The sequence below is a fragment of the Bufo gargarizans genome, chromosome 3 (genome assembly GCF_014858855.1).
Source record: "Bufo gargarizans isolate SCDJY-AF-19 chromosome 3, ASM1485885v1, whole genome shotgun sequence".
Lineage (NCBI taxonomy): Eukaryota > Metazoa > Chordata > Amphibia > Anura > Bufonidae > Bufo > Bufo gargarizans.
This window is the reverse complement of record NC_058082.1, coordinates 341,948,328-341,962,935: the sequence shown is the minus strand read 5'-3', so window position 1 is coordinate 341,962,935 and position 14,608 is coordinate 341,948,328. Positions and strand designations below refer to the sequence as shown.

At 44.8% G+C, this 14,608-nt stretch overlaps 1 protein-coding gene across 1 annotated transcript in view; it reads left to right on the top strand.

Moving 5' to 3' along the window:
• The window catches only part of HHAT (hedgehog acyltransferase), a 324,329-nt gene that overhangs the window by 25,870 nt on the left and 283,851 nt on the right, over positions 1 to 14,608 (top strand). Inside the window, exon 4 of the mRNA XM_044286517.1 lies at positions 5,043 to 5,156. Within this exon, the coding sequence (XP_044142452.1) occupies positions 5,043 to 5,156 (114 nt within the window). The remainder of the gene's footprint in view (positions 1 to 5,042; positions 5,157 to 14,608) is intronic.

The window sequence follows — 14,608 nt, the reverse complement described above, 5'->3', positions numbered from 1 at the left end:
ATCCTAAAAGTACTCATTGGAATTTGGGCCCCTTTGCGCACCTAGGTTGCAAAAAAGTGTCACACATGTGGTATCGCCGTACTCAGGAGAAGTAGGGCAATGTGTTTTGGGGTGTCATTTTACATATACCCATACTGTGTGTGAGAAATATCTCTGTAAATGACAACTTTTAAATTTTTTTTATACAAAGTTGGCAATTTACAGAGATATTTCTCTCACCCAGCATGGGTATATGTAAAAATACACCCCAAAACACATTGCCCTACTTCTCCTGAGTACGGCGATACCACATGTGTGACACTATTTTGCAGCCTAGGTGCGGAAAGGGGCCCAAATTCCAATGAGTACCTTTTAGGATTTCACAGGCCATTTTTTACGCATTTGGATTCCAAACTACTTCTCACGCTTTAGGGCCCCTAAAATGCCAGGGCAGTATAAATACCCCACAAGTGACCCCATTTTGGAAAGAAGACACCCCCGGTATTCTATGAGGGGCATGGCGAGTTCATAGAATTTTTTTTTAAAAATTTTGGGCACAAGTTAGCGGAAAATGATATATATATTTTTTTCTTACAAAGTCTCATATTCCACTGACTAAGTTGTGGCAAAAAATTAAATTTTACATGAACTCACCATACCCCTCACGGAATACCTTGGGGTGTCTTCTTTCCAAAATGGGGTTATTTGTGGGGTATTTATACTGCCCTGGCATTTTAGGGGCCCTAAAGCGTGAGAAGAAGTCTGGAATCCAAATGTCTAAAAATGCCCTCCTAAAAGGTACTCATTAAAATTTGGGCCTCTTTGCGCACCTAGGCTGCAAAAAAGTGTAACAAATCTGGTATCGCCGTACTCAGGAGAAGTAGGGCAATGTGTTTTGGGGTGTATTTTTACATATACCCATGCTGGGTAAGAGAAATATCTCTGTAAATGACAACTTTTTTCATTTTTTTTATACAAAGTTGTCAATTTACTGAGATATTTCTCTCACCCAGCATGGGTATATGTAAAAATACACCCCAAACCACATTGCCCTACTTCTCCTGAGTACGGCGATACCACATGCGTGACACTTTTTTGCAGCCAAGATGCGCAAAGGGGCACAAATTCCAATGAGTACCTTTTAGGATTTCACAGGGCCTTTTTTATGCATTTGGATTCCGTGAGGGGTATGGTGAGTTCATGTAAGAATTAATTTTTTGTCACAAGTTAGTGGAATATGAGACTTTGTAAGAAAAAAATAAAAATAAAAATCTATTTCCGCTAACTTGTGCCCAAAAATAAAAATCTATGAACTCGCCATGCCCCTCAAAAGTGATCTTTATAGCGCCGCAGCGATTTTACGGTGTTTTTGAAGTGATTAGAAAAAAAATAATCTGTCACTGCGGTGGGGCGGACTGAACGCAAGTGTGCGCACAAGATCAGGCCTGATCGGGCGAACACTGCGTTTTTTGTAGAGCCTATAGAACATGTCCTATTCTTGTCCGCAATTGCGGACAAGAAAAGGCATTTTCTATAAAGTTCTGGCAATGTGCGGATCCGCAAAACTCATACGGACGTTTGAATGGAGCCTTACGGGGGGTGGTGATCAATGACAGGAGGGTGATCAGGGAGTCAATATGGGGTGATCAGGGGTTAATAAGTGACGGGGGGGGTGTAGTGTAGTGTAGTGTGGTGCTACTTACAGAGCTGCCTGTGTTCTCTGGTGGTCGATCCAAGCAAAAGGGACCACCAGAGGACCAGGTAGCAGGTATATTTGACGCTGTTAACAAAACAGCGTCTAATATGCCTTTTTGGGGTTAAAAAAATCGCATCTACAGCCTGCCAGCGAATGATCGCTACTGGCAGGCTGGAGATCAACTTCTCAGCTTAGCGTTGCTGTGAACGCGCGCGCGTTCACGCGAAATCTCGCCTCTCGCGAGATGACGCGCCAATGCGTCTAGGAGGAATAACCCGGCCACCCGCAGGACGCATCCTTGCGTTAGGCGGTCGGGAGGAGGTTAAAGCGCTGCCTGCACGTGTATATACAGTGGATATAAAAAGTCTACACACCCCTGTTAAAATGTCAGGTTTCTGTGCTGTAAAAAAATGATAAAGATAAATAATTTCACAACTTTTTCCACCTTTAATGTGACCTATAAACTGTACCACTATATTGAAAAACAAACTGAAATCTTTTAGGTAGAGGGAAGAAAACAAAAAAAACAAAAATAATGTGGTTGCATAAGTGTGCACACCCTCTTATAACTGGGGATGTAGATGTGTTCAGAATTAAGCAATCACATTCAAAATCCTGTTAAATAGGAGTCAGCATACACCGGCCATCATTTAAAGTGCCTCTGATTAACCCCAAATAAAGCTCAGCTGCTCTAGTTGGTCTTTCCTAAAATTTTCTTAGTCGCATCCCACAGCAAAAGCCACGGTCCACAGAGAGCTTCCAAAGCATCAGAGGGATCTCATTGCTAAAAGGTATCAGTCAGGAGAAGGGTACAAAATAATTTCCAAGGCATTAGATATACCATGGAACACAGTGGAGACCGTCATCATCAAGTGGAGAAAATATGGCGCAGCAGTGACATTACCAAGAACTGGACGCCCCTCCAAAAATGATGAAAAGACGAGAAGAAAACTGGTCTGGGAGGTGACTAAGAGGCCTACAGCAACATTAAAGGAGCTGCAGGAATATCTGGCAAGTACTGGCTGTGTGGTACATGTGACAATAATCTCCCGTATTCTTCATATGTCTGGGCTATGGGGTAGAGTGGAAGGACGAAAGCCTTTTCTTACGAAGAAAAACATCCAAGCCAGGCTACACATCTGAAGTCTCCCAAAAGCATGTGGGAAAAGGTGTTATGGTCTGATGAAACCAAGGTTGAACTTTTTGGCCATAATTCCAAAAGATATGTTTGGCGCAAAAAAAACACTGCTCATCACAAAAAGAACACCATCCCCACAGTGAAGCACGGTGGTGGCAGCATCATGCCAAGGGGCTGTTTTTCTTCAGCTGGAACTGGGGCCTTAGTTAAGCTAGAGGGAATTATGAACAGTTCCAAATACCAGTCAATATTGGCACAAAACCTTCAGGCTTCTGCTAGAAAGCTGAACATGAAGAGGAACTTCATCTTTCAGCATGACAACGACCCAAAGCATACATCCAAATCAACAAAGGAATGGCTTCACCAGAAGAAGATGAAAGTTTTGGAATGGCTCAGCGAGAGCCCAGACCTGAATCCGATTGACAATCTGTGGGGTGATCTGAAGAGGGCTGTGCCCAGGAGATGCCCTCGCAATCTGACAGATTTGGAGTGTTTTTGCAAAGAAGAGTGGGCAAATCTTGCCAAGTAAAAATGTGCCATGCTGATAGACTCATACCCAAAAAGACTGAGTGCTGTAATAAAATCAAAAGGTGCTTCAACAAAGTATTAGTTTAAGGGTGTGCACACTTATGCAACCACATTATTTTATTTTTATATTTTTTTCTTCCCTCTACCTAAAAGATTTCAGTTTGTTTTTCAATTGAGTTGTACAGTTTATAGGTCACATTAAAGGTGGAAAAAGTTCTGAAATGATTTATCTTTGTTAATTTTTTTTACATCACAGAAACCTGACATTTTAACAGGGGTGTGTAGACTTTTTATATCCACTGTACATGCTTTCTGCTCGGGGCATGTGCAGATAGGACGTATATACACAGTGGGCAGTCGGGAAGGGGTTAACATCCATTTAATAGCACCCTAAGGGTATACGGCCACATCCAGAGAGTCCGGAGTGGAATCTGCAATGCATCTGCTGATTTTCTGCAGCTGCAAAAACCGCACCAAATTGTGCAGGTTCTGCCCCCGTCAGCAGAATCTCCGCAGATCTCAGACTCTGCATTGCAGAGGGTGAGAACCACAGGAGATATCCGCAAACATGAGTGAAATTGACACGCTGTAGACTTCGCACCTGCACTGCCCGTCAGATTATGGGCAGATGTTTTGCAGAAAAGGTCCGCAGCTTGTGCATTAGGCTACTTTCACACGTTGTAAATTCCAGTATTGATATCTGGCAGAGGATCTTAATACCGTAATTAAACGGATCCGCTTTGATCTTGCACATCAGGATGCATCCGTTCCGTTGGGATGCGGTTGTGTGAAATCAAAACAGATCCGTCACTACATACATTGAAAGTCAATGGGTGCCGGATCCTTTTTTTTTTAAACGTTTTTATGACCGGACACAAAACCGCAGCTTGCAGAAGACATCCTGATGCACCCTGAATGGATCTCTTCAGAATGCATGAGGGCTAAACGGAAACGTTTTTTCCTCTGCCAGAAGTCGGAAAACAACAACACAAGTGTGAAACAGGCCTTCGATTTGTGAAGATCTCGTTCTCTTTGCGCTCCGCAGTGTACGCTGCACGTTTTCCACGCCATTTTCGCGACATGCGGCAGTGCCCTAATATTTCTCACGGATGAGTCTGCTACACCTGTATCCAGTCTACACAGTCATCAGCGAGCAGAGATACAAGCTGCATCTCTGTTCTGAGGGTCCCAGGCTCTGTGCAGACCCCATTGGAGCCTGTGCTTGACCCTTACGCCGGGAGCTCTTCAGACGTCACCCAATGGAAGCCAAAAGAGTGTCCCGTCGGCATCGGCTGCTCTGCGCCGGCATACCGTTTATTCTACTGTGTAGGACAGCGCTGCAGATCTTTCCTATACCAAAGAGCCAGTACATAAAAAAAAGTATACCACAAACTGTTAATTTCTGTACAACTGGAGTCAATGAGCGACGTGTGCCGCGGTACACCTATACAATGACGTATGTCGGTGGTATACCGCGACAAATCTTTGACGAAAGGCTCCAAGCCTTGGAGTCCGGAGTGTTTTGCCCAAGGAACATCTAGACTAATACGTTCGGTGAAAAAATAAATCCCGCAGGACTCCTGGGCATAGAAAGAGCAGAGGTTTTAAAATCCGCTCCTCTTGCAGATTGCGGTGCATGTTCACGGTGAAGAGTTTCGTTGGCGACCTGATAATAATCGCCGCCTCTGCTTTTCTCTATAGGACGTAAGCGATTTCGAATGGAGCTTCTGGATGGAGTGGGCGCGCTCACACCTTGTTTGGCTGATGCTGGGACATGCTCTACTTTCCCAATTTGCCAGGATTTTCTTCAGGAAGGTATGTGGCGGTATACTTTCAACTATCTATGGGGCCATATCCATAAGTCAGACCGTGTTTGGGTTTTGGACTCCCTCCGTTATTGATCCCTGTCCACATCGTCTGAATCTGTCGCCAGTTTTTGAGCTGTGATATGTATTCCTTTGTGATTTATGTTCCCTTGTGGACATTCCGCTGAATAGAGTTTAGTCTTTTCATGTCTCTATTGTTACTGTTCAGTTACTTTTGCTTTCAGGCGAAGGAGTTTGTCAGTACTGTAAGTGACTGAGTGAGTCTGACACTGGCAAAATCTGCCGCATACTCCATGGCAGAAACCGCTGTGTTGCCAATTTTGAATGCCACGGATCCACTCGTGGCTTAGCTCCATTGAGTGGAGCTAAACCGAAAGCGGACACCCACCACCGCGTGGACACCGCGATAAGAAGGGACATGGCACAGTCTCAGCTTTGGGCCTCGTTTACACGACCGTTATTGTGATCTGCAGCCGAGCCTCATTTTCTGCGGCACAGATGCGGACCCATGCACTTCAGTGAAGCCGAAAAAAAGATGCGGGCAGCACTCCGGGTGTGCGCTGTTTGAAGAGGTCGGTGTACTCACTAGAGCTCCAGTGAGTGGCCCCTTCACAGAATACCAGGCACAGCAGCGCCGTACATTGTATAGTGGCTGTGCTTGGTATCGCAGCTCAGACCCATTCACCTGAATGTAACTTAGCTGTGCCTAGGCCATGTGACCGATGTATCTAAGTGTCCACAGAGCACCACGGAGTCTTTAAACATCTGATTGATGGGGGTCCTGGGAGATGGACCCCTACCGATCCGGAGGATAGGCCATTAATATTAAATTCCGAGATAACCCCTTTAAACCGCTGGCCAGCGAACTGCAGCAATGCCTCCTATTGAAAACAATGGGAAGCAGACACCACGCAGCCACCTCCGGAATTATGGCACGGTGTCCGCACCAAATTTCCGATGGCAAATTCCGCTGTGTGAATGGGCCCTAAAAGTTACACCTGCAAATGTAATACAGTATATCAGGTGATATGACTGACCAATCAGCTGCTTGAAATGATCGCTCCGCAGAGACAGGAAAGGTACATGTTTATGATATGTAGTTCTTAAAGCTGTAGCACAAATTTTTTTATTTACGCTGTCCTTCAGCCCTGTTATTTCTAAGGCGCTACCTGCTTCCCCTCTCCCCCGCCTCCATTTTGGCTCGGTGGTTCCTGGGCTGTCTTCACTGGACTTCCAGTCCCCCGCCTTCAACGCTGACGGGGACAGCTGCCACTGCAGCCAATGACTGGCCTCAGCGATGATGTGTGCCCAAGCAGCACATCACTGTCACTGCTGGGACACGTGCCTAATGGGAGCCTGTCACCCCTGAGGCCAATCAATGGCTGCAGCAGCACATGTGACCCTGTCCTTGTGGAAGTGTACAGGTGGAGACAGCCCGGGAGCCAGAAGTATAGATCTCTTTACAGGTACCGCTGGGTGGGGGAAAGAGGATTTAAAGGCTATGTACACCTTTGGGGGCAATTTTTTATTTTTATTATTGCAATGTACTGATTTGAATCTAAAAATAATTTTTTTATATTGGTCTTTAATGCAAATATGGAGCCCTTTTTTCTCTATATGGCTGAGATGCTCTAATAGAGGGATCTGAATTTTCTCTCTGCTCCGTCAGCCAGCTCACCTGACGGCTCCTTAACTCTGGTCTCTCACATTATAAACACTCATTATAGCTCAGTTATTATCTTACTGATAGGAATGTGGCTTAAATAAGTGTTTATGACCTTTTAGTAAATTAGAGAGAAATTAGAGAGAAGGGTTATTAGATGACCGGCACAAAGTGAAGGTAAAAAGTATGATTCACACAGCTAGAAAAAGTTAACCCTTTGTGACAGAACGGTTCAATATTTTTAATATAAAGTGTAGTAAGGCTGCACAAAAGTAGGAGGCGGGTGCCGGCAGCAGATCAGCAGCAGTTAACCCCTCAGGTGTGGCACCTGAGGGGTTAACTGCTGCTGATAGCTGGCACCGTGCCTCTGACAGGGAGCTGCAATGTGATACTGCTGCCGGCACCTGCCTCCTGTATTAAAGGTTAAAGACGACCTTTCATGAGTCCAAACATTGTAAACGAACTATCAGGATATGTAGAGGGGCGCCCAGGGATCTCACTGCACTTACTATTATTCCTGGGCGCCGCTCCGTTCGCCCGCTGTGGCCCCCGGTATATTCTCCCGCTCTGTATGCTAATTGCTACCATCGGAGCAATAGAGAGGAGAGGAGACTGCCCTTTTTCTCAATGGGCGTCTCCTTCTCCCTGGCTGTAGCGCTGTCCAATCAAAACTCACCTTCTCCCTGTGACGACGTTCTGTGCTTTGATTGGACAGCGCTACAGCCAGGGAGAAGGAGACGCCCATTGAGAAAAAGGGCAGTCTCCTCCCCATTGCTCCGATGCTAGCAATTAGCATACAGAGCGGGAGAATATACTGGGGGCCACAGCGGGCGAACGGAGCTGCGCCCAGAAATAATAGTAAGTGCAGTGAGATCCCTGGGCGCCGCTCTACGTATTATGATAGTTAGTTTATAATGTTTGGACTTATGAAAAGTCCTCTACCATCATTGGTGGCGCATTGCGCCCGCCCCACCTCCGCCCCTCTCTCTTCTTATTGGCAGCAGCTGCGGCACAGGGGGAGGGAGTGAGTGACTCCTTCTCCCCAATGCTGCTGAGGGAACATGAGCGCGCTGACAGCAACACGCTCATGTTCTCTGGTGCTAGGCTGCGCAGTAGGGCAGCCTAGTATCGATAAATGTCAAATCCCAGTATCGTATCGATACCGGGATAAAAGTATCGATTGGGTATCGATATTTCGATACCTGCAATAACCCTAATTTGAACAGCAGGGACTTCCTCATCTAAATGGAGATGGATGTAATGCCCCTGGTAAATGGGACGTATTAGCATCAATATTAACCTCTAATGTGTACGGTGATATGAAGCTCCTTAGGTACACCATCTTTCCGACATGTCCCATGTCATTGGCCTTATATGTGTCATAATTGACCATCACTGACATAGGGACATCATAATTACTGTGATGTAAGAGCTCTACCATCGGCGCTTGAACAAATGACACTGGGTATTTTTTATTTTTTTATTTTGTTGTATTCACCCTCTCAGAGCCTGCCCTCAATTAGTGTACCAATGTGTAATTGCAGAGTATATGTGCTCCGCGGCCTTTTAATTTTCCTCTGCTTACCTGTGAGCGCTACCGAGCGCTTCCCCCGCCTGTTATCTGATACAGTGACTAGCCGGCCTCTGGGGGCGGAGTGATTAACCCGCCCACACTCCGGATTGGCCAGCTGCCACAAGCTCACACCCAGGAGGCGGGGCATTGGGCATTTAGACCCGCAGTTGAAGCGGGGGCGCACAGCCATTCCAGTGCCGGATACATGCTGTCCGCACAGCACCAGCGGTGGATAGCACTTTCTGTCTTTGCAGCCATTATTAATATCTGCTCCTGATGACACAGAGGATTTACCCCCTCAGTAGAAACGCGTTGAGCAGCTATTGGGTTCACATGCTGAGTGGACATGGTGAGCCATCATCTAGAAGATAGTATTGGGCTGTTTACTAGCACGGCTGGTCGTGATTGCTGTTTTTTGTAGCATCTGATACGTAGCTGAGGTGTATACCAGTGTGGAAAACTACCCGGCTGACACACTGTTAGTGTATCCTTTCACCTTATGGGGAGCAATATGATTGAGGGGAATATTTATAGACATACCTCTGATTAACTATTGCACCCTAGCCTGCATTTGACGCTTTAGGTGGGCTGTACTGCCCCAGATTTTAGTATTGAATCTGCAATAAAGTTAGCTTTTGTTTTATTTTAATGTTCGTTACCAGGCTGAGAATTAATGAGCTTTACTATCAGGCTGCTCAGCCATGATGGCATATCGCAGGCAGGATCACATCATTACCATTTATTGTAGAGCAGTGTAGTGAGGTCACGTCCCCTCACCCCCTAAGCAGCTCTGCAAGTGGTGGTGCTCACATGTTGCTGGTGACTATTTTAATGCTGCTTTCTAGACCTTTGTGTGGCCATTTATTGAGTACAATTGCACCCACCGGGTCTCACAGGCAAGCAGGCTGTAAGTGTATTACATTGGTAATACACGTACAGCCAATGTTTTACAATACAGAAGTATTGTAAAGGGGATCAGGCCCCCAAATGTTGAAGAACCAAAGTGGGACAAAAAAAAAAAAAGTAAAAAAAAAAGTAAAAAAAAAAAAAAAGTTTAAAAATAAAATAAATTTAAAGTTTCAAGTAACAAAAAAAAAAGTGTCCTTTTCCGAAAATAAAGTAAAATTATTATTTTTTTTAAATTAGGGGGAAAAAAAAGTAGACATATTAGGTATCGCTGCATCCTTATCGACCGGCTCTATAAAAATATCACATGACCTAACCCCTCAGATGAACACCATCAAAAAAAATTAAATAAAAACTGTGCTAAAGAAACCATTTTTTTGTCACCTTACATCAGTAAAAGTGCAACACCAAGCGATCAAAAAGGCATATGCCGCCCAAAGTAGTACCAATCTAACCGTCACCTGATACCACAAAAAATTAGCCCCTACCTAAGACAATCGCCCAAAAAAGACTATGGAGACACTAAAACATGATTTTTTATTTTTTTTTCCAAAAATTATATCATTGTGTAAAACTTAGATTAATAAACAAAAAAGTATACATATTAGATATTGACGCGTCAGTAACAACCTGCTCTATAAAAATATCACATGATCTAACCTGTCAGACGAACATTAAAAATAACAAAAATATAAAAACGGTGCCAAAACAGCAATTTTTTGTTACCTTATAGAGCAATCAAAAATCATATGTACCCTAAAATAGTACCAACAAAACTGCCACCTTATCCCGTAGTTTCCAAAATGAGGTCATTTTTTGGGGAGTTTCTACTCTAGGGGTGCATCAGGAGGTCTTCAAATGTGACATGGCAGCCTAAAATTATCCCAGTGAAATCTGCTTTCCAAAAACCATATGGCGTTTCTTTCCTTCTGCGCCCTGCCGTGTGCCCGTACAGCAGTTTACGACCACATATGGGGTGTTTCTGTAAACTACAGAATAGGGCTGCAGCTAACGATTATTTGAATAATCGATTAGTTGCCGATTAATTTCTTCGATTAATCGATTAATCGGGAAAAACGACAAAATTACAAAACAGAGGTTTATATGATCTTACTTGAAAAATTATGTTCAAAGGCCATATTAAAACAAATTGTGGGCGACACTATTATGGGGGATCTGTGGGCGACACTATTATGGGGGATCTGTGGGCGACACTTATGGGGGATCTGTGGGCGACACTTATGGGGGATCTGTGGGCGACACTTATGGGGGATCTGTGGGCGACACTTATGGGGGATCTGTGGGCGACACTTATGGGGGATCTGTGGGCGACACTTATGGGGGATCTGTGGGCGACACTTATGGGGGATCTGTGGGCGACACTTATGGGGGATCTGTGGGCGACACTTATGGGGGATCTGTGGGCGACACTTATGGGGGATCTGTGGGCGACACTATTATGGGGGATCTGTGGGCGACACTATTATGGGGGATCTGTGGGCGACACTATTATGGGGGATCTGTGGGCGACACTATTATGGGGGATCTGTGGGCGACACTATTATGGGGGATCTGTGGGCGACACTATTATGGGGGATCTGTGGGCGACACTTATGGGGGATCTGTGGACGGCGTAGTTATGGAGAGGGGGATCTGTGGGTGGCGCAGTTATGGAGAGGGGGATCTGTGGGTGGCGCAGTTATGGAGAGGGGGATCTGTGGGTGGCGCAGTTATGGAGAGGGGGATCTGTGGACGGCGTAGTTATGGAGAGGGGGATATGTGCACTGTTATGGGCATAACAGTGCACAGATCCCCCTTCCCATAGCAGTGCCATACACAGACCCCCCCTCCTCCCCATAGCAGTGCTATACACAGACCCCCCTCCCCATAGCAGTGCCATAGACAGATCCTCCCCCCTCCCCATAGCAGTGCTATACACAGACCCCCCTTCCCATAACAGTGCCATAGACAGATCCCCCCTTCCCCCTACCCCCTAACAGCCCCGGCCCCGATCCCGATGCTTGCATCTTTATTTTACCTTTTTACAATGACGCTCCCGCTCCTGTAACAGCCAGGCAGAGCGGACGGCGGCGTAACGTCACTCAATCACGTGACGCGCCCGCTCCGCCCACTTCATGAATGAAGGAGGCGGAGCAGGCGTGTCACGTGAGTGACGTTACGCCGCCGTCCGCTCTGCCTGGCTGTTACAGGAGCGGGAGCGTCATTGTAAAAAGGTAAAATAAAGATGCAGCGACCGCCCGCCCGCCCGAATAGCAACGAATCGGCGATTATTCGATAACTGGATTCGTCGACAACGAATCCAGTTATCGAATATAATCGATTACATTGATTAATCGTTGCAGCCCTACTACAGAATTAGGGCAATAAATATTGAGTTTTGTTTGGCTGTTAACCCTTGTTTGTTAGTAGAAAAAATTGATTAAAATGGAAAATCTGCCCAAAAAGTGAAATTCTGAAATATCATCTCCATTTTCCATTAATCCTTGTGGAACACCTAAAGGGTAAACAACGTTTGTAAAATCAGTTTTGAATACCTTGAGGGGTGTAGTTTCTAAAATGGGATCATTTTTGGGTGGTTTCTATTATGTAAGCCTCACAAAGTGACTTCAGACCTGAACTGGTCCTTAAAAAGTGGGTTTTGGAAATTTTCAGAAAAATGTCAAGATTTGCTTCTAAACTTCTAAGCCTTGTATTATCCCCAAAAAATAAAATGGCATTCACAAAATTATCCAAACATGAAGTAGACATATGGGAATGTAAAGTAGTAACTATTTTTGTAGTTATTAGTATCTATTATAAAAGTAGAGAAATTGAAATTTGCACATTTTTCCAAATTTTTGGTAAATTTGGTATTTTTTTTATAAATAAAAATGAGATTTTTGGACTCAATTTTACCACTGGCATGAAGTACAATATGTGACGAGAAAACAATCTTAGAATGGCCTGGATGAGTAAAAGCGTTTTAAAGTTATTACTACATAAAGTGACACATGTCAGATTTGCAAAGATCGGCCTGGGATTTAAGGTGAAAAGTGGCTCGTTAGTGAAGGGGTTAACTGGGGAACAAACAAAACACATCCATGGTGGCCTCCTTTACACCTGCAGATCCACAGATTCCTGGGCTCCTCTTCCGCTATCCAAGATGGCCACACCGCTTCTCAGACTTCCTGGTACACACTGCACATCAGTAGTCCAAGACACCTCTTGCGCGAGCAAGCAAGTGCGGATGCGGTGCGATTTTCATGCATTGTTGCTCGGAGATCATCGTGATGGGGACCCAATCATTATTTTTTTCCCTTATAACATGGTTATAAGGGAAAATAATAGCATTCTTAATACAGAATGCATAGTACAATAGGAGGGGTTAAAAAAAATAATAAATAATTGAACTCACCTTAATCTAATTGTTCGCGCAGCCCGGCTTCTCTTCTGCCTTCATCTTTGCTGTACACAGGAAAAGGACCTGTGGTGATGTCACTGCGCTCATCACATGGTCCGTCACATGATCCATCACCATGGATCATGTGATGGACCATGTGATGAGCGCAGTGACGTCATCGAAGGTCCTATTCCTGTGCACAGCAAAGATGAAGGCAGAAGAGAAGCCGGGCTGTGCGAACAAGTGGATTAAGGTGAGTTAAATTATTTTTTATTTTTTTTAACCCCTCCAGCCCTATTGTACTATGCATTCTGTATTAAGAATGCTATTATTTTCCCTTATAACCATGTTATAAGGGAAAATAATAAAATCTACACAACACCTAACCCAAACCTGAACTTATGTGAAGAAGTCCAGTTTCGGTTTTGTGTACCAAATGTTTTGCACTCGCGCTGAAAAAATCGCGCATTTTCCCGCAACGCACCCGCATCTTATCCGGCCAAAAAACATGACGCCCGTGTGAAAGAAGCCTTAGTTATAGAAGGTTGTCCTTAGTAAAACCATAAATTACACATCGGGATATGATTTTCCAAATGACAAACTCAGCTTTGCTACATTTATGACCCAGTTTCTACTTTCCTGATAACAGTATTTTCTTGCACTTAAAGGGGTTGTAGTGTCAGAAAACAGATTCTACATTTTTCAAACCAGCACCTGGATCTGAATATTTTTGTAATTGCATGTCAAATTTTTTACAGCCACTGAGTTATCCAATAAAATGTATCTGTGCAGCGCCACCTGCTGTTTGCTCTTTTCCTTATTTTTTGTCCATCTCACTGAGCTGGTCGAACGTGCTCAGTTTAAATTTTCAACTGTCACCAGCCTTATGTTCTGTTAGAAGCTGTGACAATTACAGGGAGAGATCTGCAGCAGAAAGGACACCCCCCAACTGCTAGTCTGAAGATAATCTAGCAGAGAAATTGGAGCAATAAATGGGGAGATCTCTGGATCCATGTGAGGTACAGGGCTGGTTCTAGCTTTCTTAGAAAGGTATTTCCATGCACTATATGATGTCTGGTTTTAATTTTTGACATCAATCATAACCCCTTTAAAAACTGGAAATGTCTTGCATCTGATGTCCTTTCAGTCCCTCTAACCGCTGTGTATTAGGCCTCTTGCATACGACCATATGCCCTCCGAGACATACAGCCGTGAGCGGGCTATATGTCCCGGAGCGGCATTGATCGTGCGCATGGGAGCGCACAACATCATAGATTACAATGTTTCTGTGCACGTCGGGCCGTCCGCGGGGCTGTTTTTCTGCACTCATAAGATCCCTCATAGTCCCACGGGCGGCCCGACGTGCACAGCATCATTTTAATTTATGATTAGTGATGAGCGAACTTCTGTTTTAAGTTCGGCGTCTAAAGTTCGGCTTCCGGTTAGCGGAGAATCCCGATATGGATTCCGACTTCCGTTGTGGTCCGTGGTAGCGGAATCAATAATGGCCGATTATTGATTCCGCTACCACGGACCACAACGGAAGTCGGAATCCATATCGGGATTCTCCGCTAACCGGAAGCCGAACTTTAGACGCCGAACTTAAAACAGAAGTTCGCTCATCACTATTTATGATGCTGTGCGCACGATCAATGCCGCTCCGGGACATATGGCCCACTGACGGACCGTATGTCTCGGAGGGCATACGGTCGCGTGCAAGAGGCCTTATTCAGATATATAATCAGGCACGTCATATCTTCTAACATCCTGTGGTCATTCACTTAGAATTCACGCTTATACAAGTGTATAAATGGAGGCTTATCAAGGAAACACTGCATAGTAAAAGCGTTTTTACAGCAAGCCCAATCTTACTGCGCCTTTTCTACTCCTTTTATATGA